The sequence below is a fragment of the Castor canadensis genome, chromosome 7 (genome assembly GCF_047511655.1).
Source record: "Castor canadensis chromosome 7, mCasCan1.hap1v2, whole genome shotgun sequence".
In the NCBI taxonomy this organism is placed as follows: domain Eukaryota; kingdom Metazoa; phylum Chordata; class Mammalia; order Rodentia; family Castoridae; genus Castor; species Castor canadensis.
The window spans coordinates 31,712,828-31,733,265 of NC_133392.1; the positions used below are offsets into that span (position 1 = coordinate 31,712,828).

At 47.1% G+C, this 20,438-nt stretch overlaps 1 protein-coding gene across 3 annotated transcripts in view; it reads right to left on the reverse strand.

The window, feature by feature from the left end:
• Ubtd1 (ubiquitin domain containing 1) overlaps positions 1–20,438 on the reverse strand; it is a 57,388-nt gene that overhangs the window by 7,060 nt on the left and 29,890 nt on the right. The window contains exon 1 of one of the 3 annotated variants that reach the window (XM_074078601.1): positions 18,889–20,137. The exons of the other annotated variants lie outside the window; for them this stretch is intronic. Within the exon in view, the coding sequence (XP_073934702.1) occupies positions 18,889–18,949 (61 nt within the window). The 5' untranslated portion in view covers positions 18,950–20,137. Of the gene's footprint in view, positions 1–18,888; positions 20,138–20,438 lie in introns of those variants that run through there. 3 annotated transcript variants of the gene reach the window in all.

Below are 20,438 nucleotides of genomic sequence, written 5' to 3' on the forward strand. Positions count from 1 at the left end.
CATACTTATCATAGCAAGAGTCACAACAGCTAAGCTATAGAATTAGCTTAGGTGTTCAACAACTAATGAACAGATAAAAAAAAAATGTGGCACATATATACAATGGAGTATTATTCAGCTATAAAGAATGAAATTATTGCTTGCAAGAAAACCGGTGGAACTGGAGATCATCATGTTCAGTGAGATAAGTCAAGTTCAAAGCTAAATATCACGTCTTCTCTCATATGCAGAGTCTAGACCTTTAAAAAATAGTAATATGACATGATTGTAAAAGGGGGATTGCTTGGGGGAGAAACCAATGGAAGGGAGGAAAGGAGAGAGTAATTGGGGTGAGCATGAAAATAGCATAGTGGGGAATGGGGTATGGCTTAAGTGCTTCCCTAATACACTTGAGGCTCTGGGAAGATGACTCTAAAATTTGTATGGAAGAACAAAGATGCTCCTAGAGAAGAATAAAGTGGGAGAATCTGACTGCCATGTCGACACTGATTATAAAGCTATAGTTGGAACAGAACACAGCCACAGGCCAACAGAATGAGACTAGAGACCCCAGAAATAGATCTGGGCACACAGGCAAACTTGCTAAGAGTGAGAAAACATGGTGCTGATGGGAGCAGTAGGGGCTAGAAGATGAGTTATTTGGTAAATGGTACTGGGGCTAGAAGTTTTCCATATAAAAACAAGAAATGTAATCCCTACCTCATGCCAGCCACAAAAATCAAAACCAGATCAGCCACTGGTTTACATGTACAAGAAAGGAGGCAGCGAAGAAACAGAATTACAATTCTGTCCACAAAACACAAAAATAGCTCTGGCAGAGTGGCTCAAGTTGTAGAGCACCTGCCTAGCAAGCCTAGCAAACCTAGCAAGCGTGAGGCCTTGAGTTCAAAACCCAGGACTGCCAAAAAAAAAATTGTGTCCACAAATTTTTTGGATGAACTTTGGCCTGGGGGTGTGTTTGCAAGGAAGTAGTTCTCATGATTTCTGGACTCCTTTCCTCTTTGGTAATGATTACTCTTTGATCCACTGGGAGTCAAAGTCACTAGGCAGTGACATCCTCAGAGACCCTTGTGGTGTAGGACATCTGCTCCTCCATTCAATGGCTTTTTAATTTCTGTAGTTGATTTCTGTGGCTTTCCTGCATCCTTCCTCTTTGCAAGATGTCTTTGTGTGTGTGTGTGTGTGTGTGTGTGTGTGAGAGAGAGAGAGAGAGAGAGAGAGAGAGAGAGAGAGAGACTGGGGTGTTTGAACTCAGGGCTTCTTGCTTGCAAAGCAGGTGCTCTATCACTTGGAGCTACACCTTCAATCTATTTTGCTCTGGTTATTTTGGAAATGGGGTCTCATGAACTATTTGCTTAGGCTGGCCTAGAACTGAGATCCTCTGGATCTCAGCCTCCTGAGTAGCTAGGATTGCAGGGATAAGCCACCAGTGCCCGGCTCAGATGTCACTTCTCATTGGTCTCTCCATTTGTCTGCTGCTCTTAAATTGGCAGAGGTCAGGTACCACTTCATCTGCTGAGGATTGAGAAAGGGTACAGCCAAGGGTCAGGACTGTCTAAGCACTTTCTAAGACAGAGGCTTCCTACAGAAGAAACAGATAAGATTTTGGGACATTTTTAAATGTTTACCTTTTAGCTCTGTTCCTGGCAACTGAGGTTACTTGTGACTCTAAGGACAATTGAGCTGTATATATGTACATGCATCTCTCTCTCTCTCTCTCTCTCTCTCTCTCTCTCTCTGTCTCTTTGCTTCTTCTTTTCCCTCTCCCTCTTTCTTTCTCTAAAACTAAGGACAAATCTTTAAAATGAACACAGCCCTGTGGAGAGCCCTTTGAAAGTTATCACCTCAGGAGGCCACCCAGGACCTGAGGGATGTTGTCTACGTTCACAGTCTCCCGAGTTCCTCCTGAGGCAGCCTGCAGGGTCACCTCCCCTCCACCCAGACAGCAGTTAGCTTTTCAAGCTGCAGGTATGCACTTCTCACTCACGGAGAGATACATCTAAATGAGCCTCCCCAAGTACTAACAGCATCTGCAGTGACCCAGGATACAATACCGTAAAAACTCCTCATCCTCCGTGTGGAACCTTTTTTGGCAGAAGATATTAGAATGGGGGTGGGGATAGACAGGGGCAAGGGGGCAGGAAGGTTCAAGTAAGAAAAACAGCAGGGGCCCAGCCAGTTCCTTCTCAGTGTCATTGCACTTCTGATTCAGCAGAGGGCAGCAACAGTGCCTCTAGGCCAGTGTTAGCTCCCAACATTCATCAGTGGGTCAAACAGCATAAAAATATCTAACAGAGTTCTCGATTCCCAAAGGTGAGCATGCACAGGAGACATGCCCCAATGTCTGAGCCCTACCCCCTGGTGCATACAAGAAACGACACAGACAAAAGTAGAAAAGCACGCTTTTCATTTAAACATATAAGCAAGTAGATGATGGCATTTTAATTTCAGTGACTTAAACAGTTTTTAGTCAGTTTAGTTAAAAAAAACAAACCAGGCACTCACATGCTGCACAAATTGGTACAAACCTTATGAAGGACATCTGATGTGCAATCCAAGATTTTTAAAGTGTACCCCTGGGTTGGGGTATGGCTCAAGTGGTAGAAATAAAACTCTAGCACCAAAAGAAAAAATAAAAAAAAGCACCCCTTTGGCTTAATTTTTGGTTTCTAAGAATTTATTTTAAGAAGATAATTACAAGTGTATGGCGAAGAATTATCTCCAAAGCTATTTAATTCAGCATGGCTTTTCACAGGGAAGCTAGAAACAACCTACATGCACGCCATCAGGAAAAAGGATACATCAAATCTGCATCTCTACAAAGCATTGGTGGCAGCCACTTTGTGATGATCAGGAAGTATGTGGAATGATGTGAGGAAATACCCACAGGCAGTGGAAAGGCTCCAGAACAGCAAGTACATTGTTCTCCCACTTTTCGACTAAGAAGGTATGCACAATTACATTATATATATGTACAGGAGGAATTTATATCAAAATGTTAACAGTGGTTATACCTGATTGGCAATTACCGGTGATTTTTTTGGCTATATTTTCCAAGTTTTTTTGCAATGAGAATTTATCACTTTAAGTAATAAAATAAGAATAGTAGAATAAAAGTTGTTAATAAGAAAAGGGCATACATGGAGAAATGTAGGAAGAACGTGGAGAGCTGAGCCAGGAAGGCCAAAGCCCACAAATCTAGGATTTTAGTTGCAGGCAGCTCTGGGCATCTTTGTCTGACTCAGAGCAGCTTCTGCAAGGTCCAGCTGCTAGGTCCAACAGCACAAACACCTAGTGGCTTCTACTTAAGATAAGCACCAGAGACAGACCAACAAAATGTCCCCTTATCCCTAATGAAGCTGACAAGAGATTTTAAATGCAATAAGAGGTCATTCAGCAGTCAAGGCACAAACCCTCATGGGAAAGAGGTGGGGCAAAATACCTATAAAATGGTGGGTTTCTGAGATTGTGGTGGGCAGGGAACAGCAAAAGGTATTTGTGATTGAGCAGAGAGCAGCAGAAGACTCAAAGGATTGTCCACAAGGCTTTTCTTCTACACTGAAGTCTCCTGGGATGCTAGTTAAAAAAGCAGATTCATGGGGCTGTGGTAGAGGGGTGACTGGCATGCATGGGGCCCTGGGTTTCATCCCCAGCACCAAAGAGCCTGGGCTGGATTCAGTGAAGAAGAATATAAGGTCAGAGCCAGGGTATGTAACTTGATTCTGGTTTAAGAATCTATTTGTAAACACAGCAAGACAAAAGTTGAAATGACATGTTCAGGCACAGCTTAACAAATTAACTCAACACATGCTCTCCAAAGCTGCTGCTGAGCAGATCTGAGGAGGATAGGGGGAAAGAGCAAGTGGGCATCGTGTCTGCGTTGGAGGAGGATAATGACGGTGGATGCTGCAGCTTGGCCTCCATAATGAATAGTATCTGGCAATACCACCCCAAAGGAGGATAGTGAGAGGAGAGTGGGAGAGAGAACACTGAAGGTCCTTTCCAAGTTGCCTAGTGCTGGTGTTTGTCTGAGTGTGCGTGTGCCTGTGCACTCCCACCACTTGAATCACACTGCTTAATTCAGAATGACTTCACGGAATGGGGAATTCTCAGAAACACAGGAAGGACAACAGGCCCTGGCTGCTTCCCGCTGAACAGCACAGTGCCTGTGGTAGGCTTGGCTGGGTTTAGGTTCTTAGCAGTATCTGTTAAATTGAGAATAGAACTGAAAAGTTCTAATAGAAAAGTAAAGTCCCTTTACTTTTTTTGCTTGTTTTCTGTTTTTTTTTTTTTTTCTAGATAGGATCTCGCTAGGTAGCCTTGAGTGACCTCAAACTTGCTGTCCTCCTGCCTCAGATCCCCAAGTGCTGGGTTTTGGCTTTCCTTCACTTCTTGATCTCAGACCTCAACAGATCTTCCTTGTGGCTTTGGAGACCGGTATAATTGAGCCCCTATAATGTGACACAAAGCTCAAGACCAGCCAAGGGGAGCAGAGATTCCCCAAGACAGTTAGTCCACCTGAGCCAGGAGACAGCTCTGTTTATACCTGTACACACGGTTACCAAGCTCCATCCCCAGGGTCTGGCTCTAGGGATAGGCCAACAGTGTCCTACCCAGAAGTACTGATTATGGACAAGTCTGGGCTTGCTTTGGCTGCTGTGAGAGATGAAACTCCAGGCAGGAGAAGCAGGAACCAGAATTTCCCTGGACTGCAAGGGACCTTCAGCTAGGATGTAGACTCAGATCTCCCCTCCTTTCTCTGGGCTTTGCCAGTAGTCACAGCTGGAACACAGGGGGTGAGGGGCTGCAGTAACCAACCTGGCACAGGGTATAAGAGGTCAGAAAGAAGAGCAGTCTCAGAAGAAGGCTCAGACTAGCTGGGGATATGTAGCCAGAGGAGGCAGAGCCCAGGTAATCCCTTCAGGAAGCGTAGTATTTATAGCCAGACTTAGCCTGGGATGACCCTCCAAGCCTGGTAACCTTCGAAGGGAAAGTGCTGGCCTAGCACTGCTTAGCTGGGGCCTCTTTGCAGCCTGTGGGCCTTGCCTCCCCATTCACTCCCTAGGGTCCAAGCCCCAGCCCCCAGGGAGGGAAAAGGGTAGAACCCGTTGCTCGGTGACAGGGCCAGACTTCCTAAACTGTATCTTCTCCTGGGGTATGTTGCGTCCCAGGTGGTCCTAGGCAGGGAGGGAGGACCAAGGCTGAGCTGCTCTGGGTCCTCTGGGAACCTTGTTCTAGCTCCAGGATGGCGCCAGACCTAGGGCACTGCAGTTCTCTGCCACCATCTTGTTTGGCCACCCAAGGCTGGGAGCCCCTCCAGTTCATCTTCCTAGTCCCAAGGGCAGGCACACCATATGAATGAGTAAATGAAGTGAACTGGCAGCCTAGGAAAAGGAGGAGGAGCTGCTGGGAAGAAACCCCTGCAAATAGGGAACAGAGGACTCCATTTTATGAATAGGAAGAGAGAGAGAGAGAGAACGAAGGTGGGTGGAGGGCAGCTCAGGATGTACAAAACCAGTCACTGAAGTGTAGTGAAGAGACTTACTGGAGGATGAGGGGCTGGACGCCAGAAACCAAGCCCAGCAAGGGCCGGAACCTCTTGTGGCAAAGGGAGCCCAAAGTGCAGCCAAAAGAAATAGAGGCCTCAGGGGAGGCTGTGGGAACAGACAAGGGGGCTCACAAGAGTGTAGACAGGCTTGCTTTCACTGCACTGCACTGCACACAACATAACACTTTCACCAGGCAGCTGCTTGGCATGCTGAGGACAGAGGTCTTTATCTGCTCTCTGGCCTGGCCAGGCCAGCCCGGCAGGGGCAGGGGGCATCCCAGGGTTGGGCCCTAATCCACTTCCTGAGGGAACACTGGCCTATGTGATCTCACTACAAATAGACCTCCTCATCCCATGGGGTTCTAATCTGCCATATACCCAACAGCTCCTCAATTGAGGCTAATTTGGAGGGCCAGTGTCATAAGTGGAGTTAAACAGTGGCTATTGGGGAAGTTACTGTGCTTCTTGTTTTAAGTCCATAGAATTTATTATTATTATTATTATTATTATTATTATTATTATAGCTGTCTTTTCTTGTAGTGAACATATCCTCATGTTCACCTGATACTGATAGGTTTGTTCCCAAGTGCAACCAGGGTCCTGGCTTGAACATGATTGTTCCACATGTGCTTTCTGGCAACCTAGATCACAGATTTGAAAAAAAAAAAAGTAAAGAGACATCACAGCCTCTTTCTGCTATCTGGCTACTCACACAGGGGCTTCAGATATGGCCAGTGAGGGTCCTCTCTGGCTACCTGCATGAAGGTGGACCTCAGGGTTCCCATCTACAGACAGAGGCCAGAACTCCCACCTCACGGGACTGCTGCAAGGATTAAGTGAGCCCGTCCTGCCCTGTGCTTTAAAGACAGTAGTTATGCAATTAAAGGTTACAATCTTCTTCTTTGTTTTTCTTCATATAGTTACAATGACTTTGGAAAACTTGGAAACTCCCACTGTCACTGTCATGAATTCTTGGTCTTTGAAAGTGCAGGAGAATGCAGGGGTTAAATGAGGTTAAGCTTGACAGGGACAAAAGCAGGCTTGATGGACGCTGCTTCCCTGCTGGCCGCATGCACAGGGTCAGCACTTTTCCTGGGGAAGAGAAGGAGAATAGTGGCAAATAAATAAATCAGGAACTTGGGGGAGGCTAGAAAGGTCTCCAGTATCTGTAGCAAGTTCCCTTGCTACTGTGGGACTGCAGGAAGGTACACTTTCCATACGGGCAGCCCAGACACCCTTCCTGTTATCAATGGGGGAGAATGTAATGAGCACAGGTTGGTAGAGGCCAAATGTGACAGCTGGGCTCTGTCCCACTTGTCAACTGTCATAAGCACTTCTCTCAGACTTGATACTCCATCAGCATTTCCCCCAGGGGAGAGTGGACTTCTGCAGTTGGGAGTAACTTTAAGGTCATTTGACATCAGCCCTTCATTTTACAGATGAGGAAACCAAGGCTGAGAGGTGAGGTAACTTTCCCCAGACCTTACAGCTCTTTCCAAAGTATGGGAACATAAATTCTTCCTACCAAACCACTCTACCAACAGTGAAGGCTGAGTTTTAACTAGAACATGAAACACAGTGGGAGAAGTAGCAAGCAAAACATGGAGCAGGAACAAGAAGGGAGGAGTCACAGATCTGGCCCAGCCTTCTGGTTCCCATCAGCTTCCCACTCCATGTGACACCCCCACCAAGGGCCACCAAGGGCAATCCAGCCTCTGTGCACATCCCCATCTGGGTGCTCACTACATGGAGGAAGCCTATTCCATTGTTTGATGAGTCCGACTGAACTGGGCGTTAGTGCATGCCTGTAATCCTAGCACGGGGTAGGGTGAGGTCCCAGTTTGGGACCAGCCTGGGCTACAACAACAATAACAAAAAAAAGCACACAGTAATTACAGATACCCTTCACTGAGCTATATGGTAGAGACACACAGAAGCTGAGGGTACAGACTCCTGAACTATGATGGATTTCCTCCTGGTAAGTCCATTGTGAGTTAAAAAGTCCTAAATTGAAAATGTATTTAATACATCTAACCTACTGTCTTACTTTGTTTTCTGTTCCTATAACTGAACACCTGAGACTGGGTAATTTATAAAGAAAAGAGGTTTATTTTGGCTTCTTTGACTTCAGTCTCGAAGTCCAAGAATATGGTGCCAGGTGCCAGCACCTGCTTGGCTTCCAGGGAGGGCCAAATCTGCTGCACACATGCCAGAAAAGCCAAAAAGCAAGTGGGCACACGCAAAGAGACGTAAGGGGGCAAAACTCTGAGAAAAACTAATCCATTTATTCAGGCAGATCCCTTAGGACCTCAAATGCCTCTTCAAGGTCCCACCACCCCTCAACCCCGTAATGTTAAGGACCAAGCCTCAACATGACTTTCGCAGAGACAAACCACACCCAAGTCTTGAATGTGTTCAGAACATCTATATTAGCCTACAGTTGGGCAAAGTCATCTAACACAAAGCCTATTTTACAGTGAAGTGTTGAACAGCTCATATCATTTACTGACTACTACTGTACAGAAAGCAAAAAGTAGAAGGGCAGTAGGGCATGCTTTTGCATCATTGTAGGGTTGCAAAGTGGTAAGTCAAACCACCACAGGTTGAGGACACAGAGGTTTTGAAGTCAGGCAGACCTGCATTTGAATATGAGTTCCATCAAAAATTAGCTAAATGACCTTGGCAAATGCCATCAGCTTTCTAGTTCTTCAGGGAGGCAGAGAGTGGTCACAGCCCCACCTCTTAGGGAGGCTGGAAGGACTGAAGACATTTACGCACAAGTGCACACACACATATACACATAATATACATATGCATACATACATGCACATTATTCCAATCAAGATTACATATAATAAATCAACCATCACTGGAGCTGTTTCTGTTCATTATTAACATTATTATTTTGACCTGAAACCCTGTGGCTCTGCTCTCTAGAGTAACAAAATACAAGTCCCACCTCTTCAGTGGGGCTCCCTGACATTGTGCTGTCCTCCAGACTGAGCATCACTACTCCATCTTGTGGTTTCTCTGGAATCTTCTACATCTTGAACAAGATGTCAAGACAGATAAATTCCTACAAACATACAACCTCCCTAGACTTCATCGGGGAAAATGAAAAGTCTGAACAAACCTATAACCAGGAGGGAGACTGAATCACCAGTCAAAAACTTCCAACGAAGAGAAGCCCAGGACAAACACCTGGGCATCAACTTAGTTATGTTAGTTGACAGCCCAGGTGAGGTCTTCCCAGTGCCAAACAACCAAGGGCTTCTGTGTCCCCACTGTGGGCACCAGACACCTTCCCCACAGCAAACACTGCAACAAGTGTGCCCAAACCTGTGGGGGCTGCAGCTAGAAGAGATTACCATACTCCCCTGGGTTGTGGATCCAAATTCTCTCAAGACCTATGATTCATTTAGTCCACATGCCAGCAATGTATCTTTCAGTTCTGTGTCCTCAGTGTGGTGACCCTGGAGTCAGAAGACCAGTGTCCATTTCCATTACAACATACTGCAAACCCTCTCCAAGCACACCTGCCAGATGTGAGTGCCACTCTTCTATATGCCCGAGACACCAAAACGCTCGCCAAGTGCACACAGATGTCCAATATTCCTGAGATCTGGAATCTTTTTGAGGGTCATCAGCCACTTCTTTAGACATAGCTCAGAACCCACAATATTTGGTTTGTGGACCAACAAAGAATTCCTTGCTTGAGCACATTCATGCTCCAAAGCCAAGCTCCAGCATTGTAGGCAGATGTGCCTCCTGACTCATCCCTTCCCCTTCCTCCTCTTACAGCCCGTGACTCACCAGCCCTGGCAGGCCTGTCCTCCTGGGTTTCCTTCCCTAGCACTGCAGGGTCCAGACCTCCATCTGGCAGGATGCAGGACTGAAGCTCTTTTCCCACCAGGGCTGAGGCCCTCACACCACCCCAGGGATACACACTGCTTTTTGTTCATGGTTCCCTTGTGCTGTACTGTCTAGAACATGACTGTCAACTCCTGGAAAACAGGGTCTTGAGAAGCAATACAGCAAGGTCCATCAAAACCACAGTGGCCTGGGGCCCACCCCCAGGTATTCTGATTTAATTATTCTGGATTTTGGCCACAGCATCAGAGGGATTTAAAAGCTCTCTAGGTGGAGAGCTGTAGGCAGGGGCTGAGAAGCACTGATCTGGATCTTGACTGCCTAGCCTGGCTAGCTGCTTCAACTGTGTTTAATTAGGGCTCTGAGGGCCTGGCAGGGGGTGCTGAAGGAGAACCCATGCCTGCCTGAGGCTGACCATCTGGACAATCAAGCTGGTCAGATGGCAGAAAGGGGATGGCTCAGGGGATCCTGTTCTTGGGGAAACCCAGATGCACTGTCCAAGGGATAGTCCCTCTGTAGACAGGAGAGGACAAGCCTAGCTCAGAGGCCAAGTACATGAGCTCAGGATTCAGAGAACCCAGGACTAGATACCAATTCTCTCCTTACTAACAAGGCTGGGAGGCCCTTTCACTCGCCCCACCTTTCAACTTGATGCTGCATGAGGCCTGATCTCTCCTGCAGTCATGGCCAGCACCCAGACACCTTCTGTGGGGACGCAAAGCACCCTTCCTCCAGAGCCACCACAGAGAGACAGTGAGGCTAGAAAATGAGTAGCTCTGAGACAAGGAGGAGAGCAGAGGAATGGAGGTTGATTTCCTAAGAACCCCCTGCCCCTCCCCAGCTGCTTTGGGCATGAAGAAGGGAAAAACCTGACTCATCAGCGCCTGTGTGACTCACAGACTGGTGGGGAGGGCAGCTCTCTGGGGGCTCACACCCGGGCCGTGGGCAGGTAAAACCCATCCCTCCTTCCCTCCCACTGATAAAGGACGCATCTTGCCACCACAGTTGCCATGCCAGGGTGGCTGGCCTGGGAAGAGCACCTCCTTCAGCTGGGTCCCTGACAGTCACACCCTCCTGTGGCTTGTTTAATACCTCACTAGTAAGGGTAGTAAGAGGTGGGGCTGGGAGGAGGGGAAAACTCAGAAGGTCTAGAATATTGAGAGATGGCTCTGGAATCAGAGGAGACCTGAGTATGCCTCTCCCAGCCACCCCCTCACAGGTGTGACTAAGGCAGCCGAACCTCTGGACCTCAGTTTCCACATCCATAAAATGGGAGCAATAATATCCACCTGGAAGGACTGTGTGACAGTAAAACTGTATGTAATCAGTACTGTGTGGAATAGAGTAGGGGCATAAAAATAGTACCAATTGTTACTAGTTGTATATGTTTTAAGGGTTATAAAGAGGTTTTTTTTTTTTAAATATACTTCCTTAATCCTTACAACAACTCTGTTTGGCAAGGATTATTCCTATTTTATGGATAAGGATGCCGAAGTTAAAGGAGCCTGAGGCAATGACAGGAATCCAGTGAGTGGCTTCGGATCCTCATTCCCAGCCCATGGCCTGTTCCAGACCTTGTCCTGCCTGCTGACTTCCCAGGACAGTGAGAAGGACCCTTGGTGACCCTTCCACTGCATAGTAAACAGACACTGAGCCAGTTCTGCCTCTGCCTTTGACACTGCTGGCCAGCCCCACCCTGCCTCCAAGGCTCAGTTCTAATACACTTGGTTCCTCCAGGAATTCACTTTCCTGTCCTCATGTGCAGTCCCCATACCAGGTCATGAGCCCCTGAAGGCAGCACCCAGGTTCCTTAGTACTGGCAGCTGGATGCCTGGATTCCAGTCCAGAGCAGATAAGCAGGACAGCCATGCTGCTTTAGATTCCAGGCCTGAGACAGACCTTAGCTCTGCTGCTTACTTGCATGACTTGGCCATGTCATTTTACCTTTGAGAACCTCAGTTTCCTCATCTGGAAAATGGGGATGATAACAGTAATAACCCTGGGAATTATAATGAGAACAAGGAGAATAATCATGACATTAACAATAATGGCTAATATTTATTAAGTGATTATCATAAGCCGAACACTTTAGATGCATTAAATCATCTAAACCAAAGGTTGCACAGCTGGGTGATAGGCTGGCTGTGGCAGGCTGCCTCTCCTCATGTCAAAGGCCTGATATGTAGTAAGCACTCAGTACATGGGCACTAGTCTAGCAGACAATGCTCAGGAGTCATTTCTAAGATGAATCAATGAATAAATCTGAAATTAGTCTTTCTGACTAATTTCATTTCATCCATAAGCATTATTACTGAGTCTATTCTGTGTATAGCCTCGCTGAATTATTTGAAGTTCTTGTGAAAAATTACATGAGAAAACAAAAACAGCCAGGTATAGTGAGTAGCACAAGCCTGTAATCCCAGCATTCAGGAGGCTGAGGCAGGTAGATCACAAGAAGAGGCCAACCTGGGATACACAGCAAGACTCTGTCTCAAAACAACAAAAATAAATTTGTAAAACAAAAACCAAGGTCTCAATGAACAAGATTCCTGCCTCCTCCATCCAGACTATTGGACAAGGCTGTGGCCACAGCCCTGGTAGTACCATGATCCCTCTCATCAGAGAAGGTTCCAGATGGGAGGGTAAAAATGGCCAGAGGCTCTGGCTGTGCTCAGCCCCCTGGATGTGTTTGTGGAAGAGCATGAGTGGCTGCCCAGGCATCCTAAACCATCTTTTTGGCAATCCTTGAGGAGGTGGTCCTGGAAGGCAAGGAGCCAACAGTGGCTGCACAGCCTCCAGGAGGAGCACTGGCACCTGTACAGAGGAGCAGGGAGAGGAAGGCATCAAATCCTCCTTAACAGCACATCCCTGGAAGGCAGGACCCCCAGACTAAACAAAGAGAGGGTCTCTATGTCCCTAGGTCTAGGTCTTTCTCCCCTCTCCCAAGAGAAAGGCCCAAGAGAGTAGACAGGTGAGGTCATGGTTTGAGGAACAATCAGTCTCAACTTCTTTCTTTTAACAGCACATTTTTTTCCCCCCTCTAAAAAGTGCTTTCAAAGAAGCCTGTTATCTGAGGCAAGTAAGTGGAACTGTTCTGGGTGGGGGAGGGTGATACACTCCATATCCATCCCTCCTAACACCTCCAAGCTCCAGAGGACCCATCAGCATCAGCACCCACTCAGTACTGCCACCCCAGGCCTCTAGGAGGAAGTCACTTGGGCATCTGGATGGTTAACACCTGGGCAGTGCCCAACTTAGCTCTGTCTGAACTGGGATGCTCAGATCACGTAGCAGCAGGAATACCACCTGACATGTGCCATGTAGCCTGGGGCAGGTCTTCTCCTGGAGCACCTCAGCTGGCCTCCCTCTGTACCACAGTCTCTAGGGCCTCTCTGCCTCTAAGACTGAGCTCCAATCCACTTGGTAGAAGGCATGTGTGACACTCCTGAGGGGCACAAAGACAACTAAGGCAAGATCCTGGCCCTCCAGACACTAACAGCCCCTGCCCAAACTGCAAGGCAAACCATTTGGGCAGTAACACACACACACACACACACACACACACACACACACACACACACACAGTAACACACACACACACACACACACACAGCCTACAAGATTTTGTGCAAAAAAAAAAGCCACAAGACTCATGAGGAGAGAGACTCTCCTAGCCTCCCTGGGGACCCTGTTCAAGTGGAAACTGTTCAGATCACTGGAACAGTCATTCATAAAAACGTTCCCTAACCATCTCTCAGGGGCAGGCATGGTGGATGCCCAGACGAGCACAAGTCCCTGACCAGACAAGCTCATCTCACTGTCTGGAACCAGGCTGAATCACACAAATGATATACAACAATCCTTTTCAGTTTCATGATACAATATGTTCATGCTTGCTATTTTGAAAATATTTGAATAATTTAGGAACTCCTTGGAATGTCATATCTACTGCATATTAAAAAAATAAACAAGTGTGGAGTCTTTACTGCAGGGGAGCAGGAAATGTTTCTCCCCATGCCCCACACTTCCTACTTTATCTTGTTATGCTAAAATAAATCCTTGCTAAAACTTCAAAAAATATACAAGTATATAATAAATAAGTATTTAAATTAACCAAAACACACAGGCCAACAGGCATGTTCTAGAGCAGAGGCAGTAGCAAGTCAAAGGCATACCCTGACCCACTGAATTTTCTTATCATCTGCCAAAATGGGTGGGAGGCAGCTGGGCAAATCCATTCCCAAGGCATCCAGCTCTGACCGTGTGTGACAAGGACTCTGGAAATAAACAGGTTCTCACTGGCTGGGAGGCCCTGGTGGGGGCCTCACTCTCACCCCTGCATTTCAGACTTCCCACCTCCCCTTCCCCCCACACAGTGACCTGCCCTACTTTGCCCTTCAATGCTGCTAGAGGCAGAGCACTCAAACTCTGGGCCTCAGTTTTCCTCTAGGATAATTACGGTGATGAGAGAGGAGAAGTATCCCTGATGAAGGGACCTCTCAGGCTCTCTGAAGGTCATCAGCCCCTGCTCTCTCATTTTTATACTCCTGGTTCTCATGGGTTTGACCTGGCAACTCCTTCACAAGACCCTGTTACTCCACCCCAAAGGTAACCTAATTCTTCACGGTCAAATGACAACTGGAGGTGGAGCTGGGAGCCCAAAGGTGAGACAGAGCGATGATTACTGGCTGCTAGGGTGCTCAGGCCCAAGCAAAAGGGTCATGGCCCAGATTCATTTCAACACTGGATTCCTGGACACCCTCTGTGTTGAAGACCCTGCTAGGCCAGGGGCCTACAAAAGTGAGGATGACGTTTTAATTACCTTAGCGTGTCCAAGGTTTGAAGACTGTCTCCATGGAGACGTTCCCTGACAAACTGACTACAGTGGACTTCTGGAACCACACACCTCAGCCCTTCTCCTCATTCAGCCACTGTTAACTCACTTTGCTGCCCGCTCCTCCAATGCACCATTGGAATATTAGCCCCTTCAAGGCAGGGCCCTGGTATCTCCTTCACAGTCGCCAACCCAGAGGACACAGAGTGGGTCCTCATATTACTGGAATGAGTGGTGGAAGTATGGATGGATGGATGGATGGATGGATGGATGGATGGTTGGATGGATGAATGGTTGGATGAATGGATGACTGTACCACCAGACAGGCAAGGATAGTATAAAGAAGACTGTGGGGAAGTAGAGGAGAAGGAGCATATCTGGGGAGACTTCCTGGAGGAAGTAGGATTTTGTGAGTTTGGTCTTGAAAGAGCACTCACAAGGAGGTATATCAGGTGGCAGGTACAGAAGCCAGGGCCTACAGTCAGGTGGGACAGCAAGCACTGCCAGCAGGATAGGCAGAGGGGCCAATGAGTCAGCCTAGACCCAACAAGGTCTGATGGGATATCCTTACCTCCAGTCCACAGAATGAACACTGGTCTTCATTCTTCGTTGACAAATCAGGGCTCCATAAGTATCTGAACACAAATGTGCGGTTTGGTAAGAAGAGTCACTTCCAAACTGAACTCTGCCTGTGGTATCATTGGATGGCCCTGTTTTCTTCTTTTCTAGTCTCCATGCCCCTGGTCAGCTGGCTCCAATCTTAACCACTGTGCCACCACAGGGTGATTAAAGGGAACTCTCAATCTTGTCATGACAAAACCCTTTCACTACCCTTCTCCAGGTCTCAAAGGCAGTCTTTCCAACTACATTTAGATGATAAGTTAATTTTTTAATGATGGAAATGTTAAAAGTTAGCTGTCAACTTAACTTCAGGCCAGCATATGGCAAGTAGTGGTTCACACTGAGCTGACAGGATGCCAGTACAGAAAAGACATTTGAGTGAACCTGGATCTTCCTGTGAATCAGTATCTCAAAGCCAGAAGATGAGGCAGGAGTAAAGGAGGCAAGAGATAAGGGCAGAAAGCCTAGAGGTCTGATGTCCAAGTGAGATGTCCCCATTGCCTACAACCGTCCTCTTCCAGGAAAAGGGAGCCTCGGGCTCAAGGGGGTGGAGGAGAAAGGCCACCCCCTTACTGACCATGGTGTTAGACTCTACTTGGAGCAACACGGTGGGGAGGTGAACAAGGAAGAATATGAGCTCGACACCATTTCTACTCTGGGCAGAGGTCAGGACTGGAGTAATTGCGTGGGGTGAGTCGATGGCCCCTCCTCCTAAGAAAAATGGCCAAGACAACTTTGGTACCTGTGGGGAAACTCTGGATGAATACACGGTAAGTCCTCCTACCAGAGGGCTGGGGGAGGGGAAGGGGAAATGGGTCTTTACTTTCTAGGATATATGTATGAGCACGTGTGGACTTTTTTGAAGTGTGTGTGTGTGTGTGTGTGTATGTTCCTTAAACATTTGTTTAAATGTGGTTTGGTACAGAGTCTTAAGACTTACAGGGGAAGGTAACAGAAGATCCTTGTCATGAAATGGCCAAGACAGCGCAACTGGGACTTTGGGTGCCCTCTACCCACAAGTCACTCTAAGAAAAGACAGTTTCTAGCTGTCTTGGATCAAATAAAGCTCCCATTTAAGCGGCTTTGTGTGACTTGGACCCCAAATAAGCTATTCAGGCTTGCATCTGTAGTCCCAGTTATGTGGAAGGCTGAGGCAGGAAGACTGCTTATGCTCAGGAGTTCAAGGTCAGCCTGGGCAACACAGTAAGACACCTGTTTCAAAAACCACCAACCAACAAACAGAATACCAAAATGGGGTATAAGGACAGGACTGGGCCTTCCCCATTGCAGGAGCCACAGGGCTCAGGCCAGTGCCTGGCATGGGGCTCAATGGAGGCTAAAAGAATAAACCAGGGAGTGGATCACATAGAAGTGATGAGAACTCAGGACTCCTGGAAAAAAAAGTAAGGGCGAGAGCCAGAAAGGGGACAACAGAGAGAACCAAAAGACAGGTCAGGGCTGGGAGTGTGGCTCAAGTGATAAGAACGCCTGCCAAGCAAGTGCATGCGAGGCCCTGAATTCCAACTCTACTACTGCCCAAATAAATGAATGATAAAATAAAACTGAAAAATGAGAGAACACATGACTCCTGGTGGAGCCATTCTTGGCCTCTGTCTCCGGGGAAGGCAGTTAGGCAGCTAGTGGCCAGGCAAGTTCTAGCTGTTCCTCCCTGCAAGGTTTTTCAGAGTACCAGGCTGCAGGGCCTGGGCGGACTGGAGCACTGTTTATGGCCCATATTACCTGCCCTTCCTGAGACCAGTCTGATGAGGGCTTAAATTAAGATCTGTGTCAAGCAAGAGCTGAATCAGTCTTGGGGTGGGGTGGGGGTGTGCAGCTCCAAAGAGGCAGGACAGACAAGTCAGGCCTCATTCTCTCAGGAGTGCTCCACTAGCCTCAGGCTGGCCAGAGCAGCCTCATCCCCACTCCCCCTCTCCCCCTAACCCTCAGGGCTTAGGAAAGGCAGACTCCCTCCTCACCAAACCCAGGAGAAAGCAAGGCCCCAGGAGAAAGTCAGGCTCTGGGACTAAGTCTCTCCTGGAGACAGGTTGCAGCCTGTAGCAACTGGAGACCACCTGTCTTGTCCCAAACATCCTCCTTCCCATATATGCCAGACAGGCTCTGGCAATGGAGTGGGAGGAGGTGGTGGCGACACACCCGGGGCAGCAGGAGGTATCTGTTTTCAGCACAGCCACCAAAGGGACAGGGAGAAGGCCCCGTGGGCACAGCTCCGGCTGGTGGAAAAGACATCCTCTCAGTTTCAGCTCAGCTGGAGGTCAAGAACTGCTGAGGCTGGCAGCCCTGACCAGGATGCTATTTGCTTGCAAGTGAGCATCTCGTCGCCTTGGTGACCCAGGGAAGCACCAGGCAGGAGCCAGCCTCAAGGCCAGAGAGAGCCTTCTCTGTGCTTTACTGGGCCTGACCTTTCCAGCTGGGAAAATAGATGTAAAGCCCTTAACCCTCCCTCTCTGGATCCTGATCACAGGCCAAACATTGCATAGCCTTGTGTAGACAACAAAGATGCACAGACTCCATCCTGTCCTCAGAAGGGCCCAAGACACATCCAGAAACAAGAACACAAAATCAGAAAGTGGTACAGGGCATAAGAGGCAGAAACAAAGACCAAAAGAGCTTAAAAGGAGGGACTGTGTTAGGAAAAAAAGATGTGGAAAAAGCTTTGGGAGGAAGACAAAGTAAACAACATACAAGCCAGCACAGCACTCCTGTAGGCAGACAACCTCAGCTGATTACTTTGCTCCAGACCAAGAAGAACACCTTGTTTGGGGGAGGGGGAGTGGTCTTCTGGCTGATTACTTTCTCTAACCTAGTAAGTCTCCCACTAACTGCCGCTCAACAGTCTCAACTTTCAAACCCTTAGTGTCCCACTTGGCTGTCCCTTCCTGCCTCACACTGTCTGCCAGGTTGGCTGACTACCCAGCCCCCAGTGTCACAATGTCCTGCTACCATGCTGTCTGGGACCTCAGGTCTGTGGTCTCTCTCCCATCGCACTCCAGGACAGTTTCTCTGTTCTGGGTCCCATTTGGAGACTATCTTGTGGTGGCAAGTTCTTAACAAAATCTGAACACACCAAGGTTTGTCATAATCCTGATGCTCCTCTCTCTCCTATGGGGAGACAGAAATCATAAGGCAGCCTGCTCTGGGCCTAGGAACTGTTTACCACAGTTCCAAGGTCACTAGGCAGTTTCTTGGAGCATCAGAGGGTCAGGTTATAGACCCCATGCCCAGAACCAGCCCAAGATCAGGCTAAAGGCTACAGCCCAGGAAGGGACTCCATGACCTGGCAAGGCCAACCCCAATCGGGAGTCTCCTTCCCAACTACCTTTCTCATTTTTAACATTGTTTAAAAGATTACATATGCAAGATGAAAAGAAATTACATAATAAAAAGAAAAAATGTAAGTCACTCATATCCTATCATCCAAAAATAACCAACAATAACACACTGAGGTATTTTCTCTCTGTTCTCAATTCACATACATATGCGATCATATGGTATGTACAATTAAAACTTCTACCATTATCATGTCTTTGTGTTCCTGTTTTTATTTTAATCTGGTGCCAGCTGCTGATCCAGTGATTCTCAACTCCTTATTGCCTGTCAGATTCACCTGTGGGAGCTATGTACAAATCCACATGTCATGTTGTACTTAGACATCAACTCAGGAAGTAAAGGAAACCCAAAATAAAAACACTTCAAAAAATTCTGGTTTTAGCTGAGTGCCGGTGGCTCACTCCTGTAATCCTAGCTACTTGGGAGACTGAGATAGGGAGGACCATAATTCGAGGCCAGCCCAGGTAAATAGTTTGAGAGACTCCCATCTCCAAAAATAACCAGACAGAATGGATTGGAGGTATAGCTCAAGTAGCAGCATCCCTGCTTTGCAAGCACAAAGCCCTGAGTTCAAACCCCAGTCCCACCAAAAAATACCCAAAACAACAACAAAACCCACTGTTTTTATTTTATAGAGTCACCTGGCAAGTATTTATTGAGCACTTACCATGTGCTGGACACTGTATAGGATGCATTTCTTCATAATAAAACCATATAACATTCTCCATTCATTCCTTCCTTCATTCAAAAACATGTATGAAGCTCCTACAAACCACCAGTCCCCAAACCGAGAAGAAGGGACAGGAAATCAGTAAGACAGGCTCTCAAGGTCAGAGCTAGTAAGGGAGACTGACGTGTATCAATAGTGATAAACCAAGGTATGAGTACAGGGATATTATATAACCTTCTTCTATACCTGTGAGTTCCACATCTATGGATTCAATTAACCAGGAATCCAAAATATTTTTCATAAAGTTGCATCTGACTAAACACGTACAGACTTTTATCCTCATTATTTCTTAAACAATACAGTGTAACAGGTATTTATACGTCAGTGACGTGCCGTGGATAATGCCTCAGAGGGGAGGAACCTCTAAGGAGCTGACACAGAGGAAGACATGCATTTTGAACCCCAGATGTAGGACAGATTGTAGGGGTCCAGATCAGAGGCAGGAAAACCAGTAAGGAGGCTGCCATGATAGCAGGAGTGAAAATAATAAGGGCCTGGCTTTGGATTTTACTGAGGGTCTTTGATGTGGCAGGTAGAGTTTTAGTAGCAATAGAGATGAGGGGATGGACTTGAGACGGACCTGAGTCACATTAGATTGTTTTGTTTTTTGGCTATAATCCTCCTGTATCAGTCTCCCGAGTGCTGGGATTATATGTGTGCACCACCACACCAGGCTGTTTCCAATTTTTTACACCAGAATGAAGGTCTGTACATAAACCTTTGTACATACTTTAGTGTGGTTTCCCTATGATAAATCTCATTGAGCGAATTTCTAGGTCAAAGAGCATGGATATTTGTAAGGTACCAAGAGGAACCTTTGCCAACTGCCTTTCAGAAAGACTCTCAATTCCCACCTCTAGCTGTAGTGCCCAAGAGTGCCTCTTAGACCTTCTTAAGCCATTAACAAGAGGCAAAGGTCAGCTCATATCCACCTCATTGATAGGATCAAAGACCTGTCCAGAGAGGAAGTCTTCTACTTGGCTCCAAACATGACTGTGGCCAGGAACTTCCAGACTGCACCCTGGGAAAGGGCAAGTGGCTTCAGAGCTGGGCTGGGGCTAGGGAAGGGGCACTCTTCCTGCTTCAACCCATCTTCCATGTTAACAGTGATATGTCACTCCCTTGCTCAAACACGTTCTATGGCTCCCCACTGCCTACAAAATAAAAGCAAACTCTTTCACATGGAGATCAAGATTTTCAAAAACCATGATCTTCAGAGTATATTCCCATTCATCCACTCATTCATTCAATAACTACGTGAGTACCTACTATTTGCATTTTAGAAGGAAGGACATAATGATAAGTCAATACAGAGTATGTTGAGTATTTATATATTATATAATATATATATATAATATATATATACTAAAAAGAAAACAGAAACACAGAGTGATGGAGGGGACATACTTTTAAAAGGGTGGCCAGGGAAGACTCTGTAAGGAGACAGGAGCAGAGGTCAGAATGAAGGGAGGAGTGAGCCATGTGGA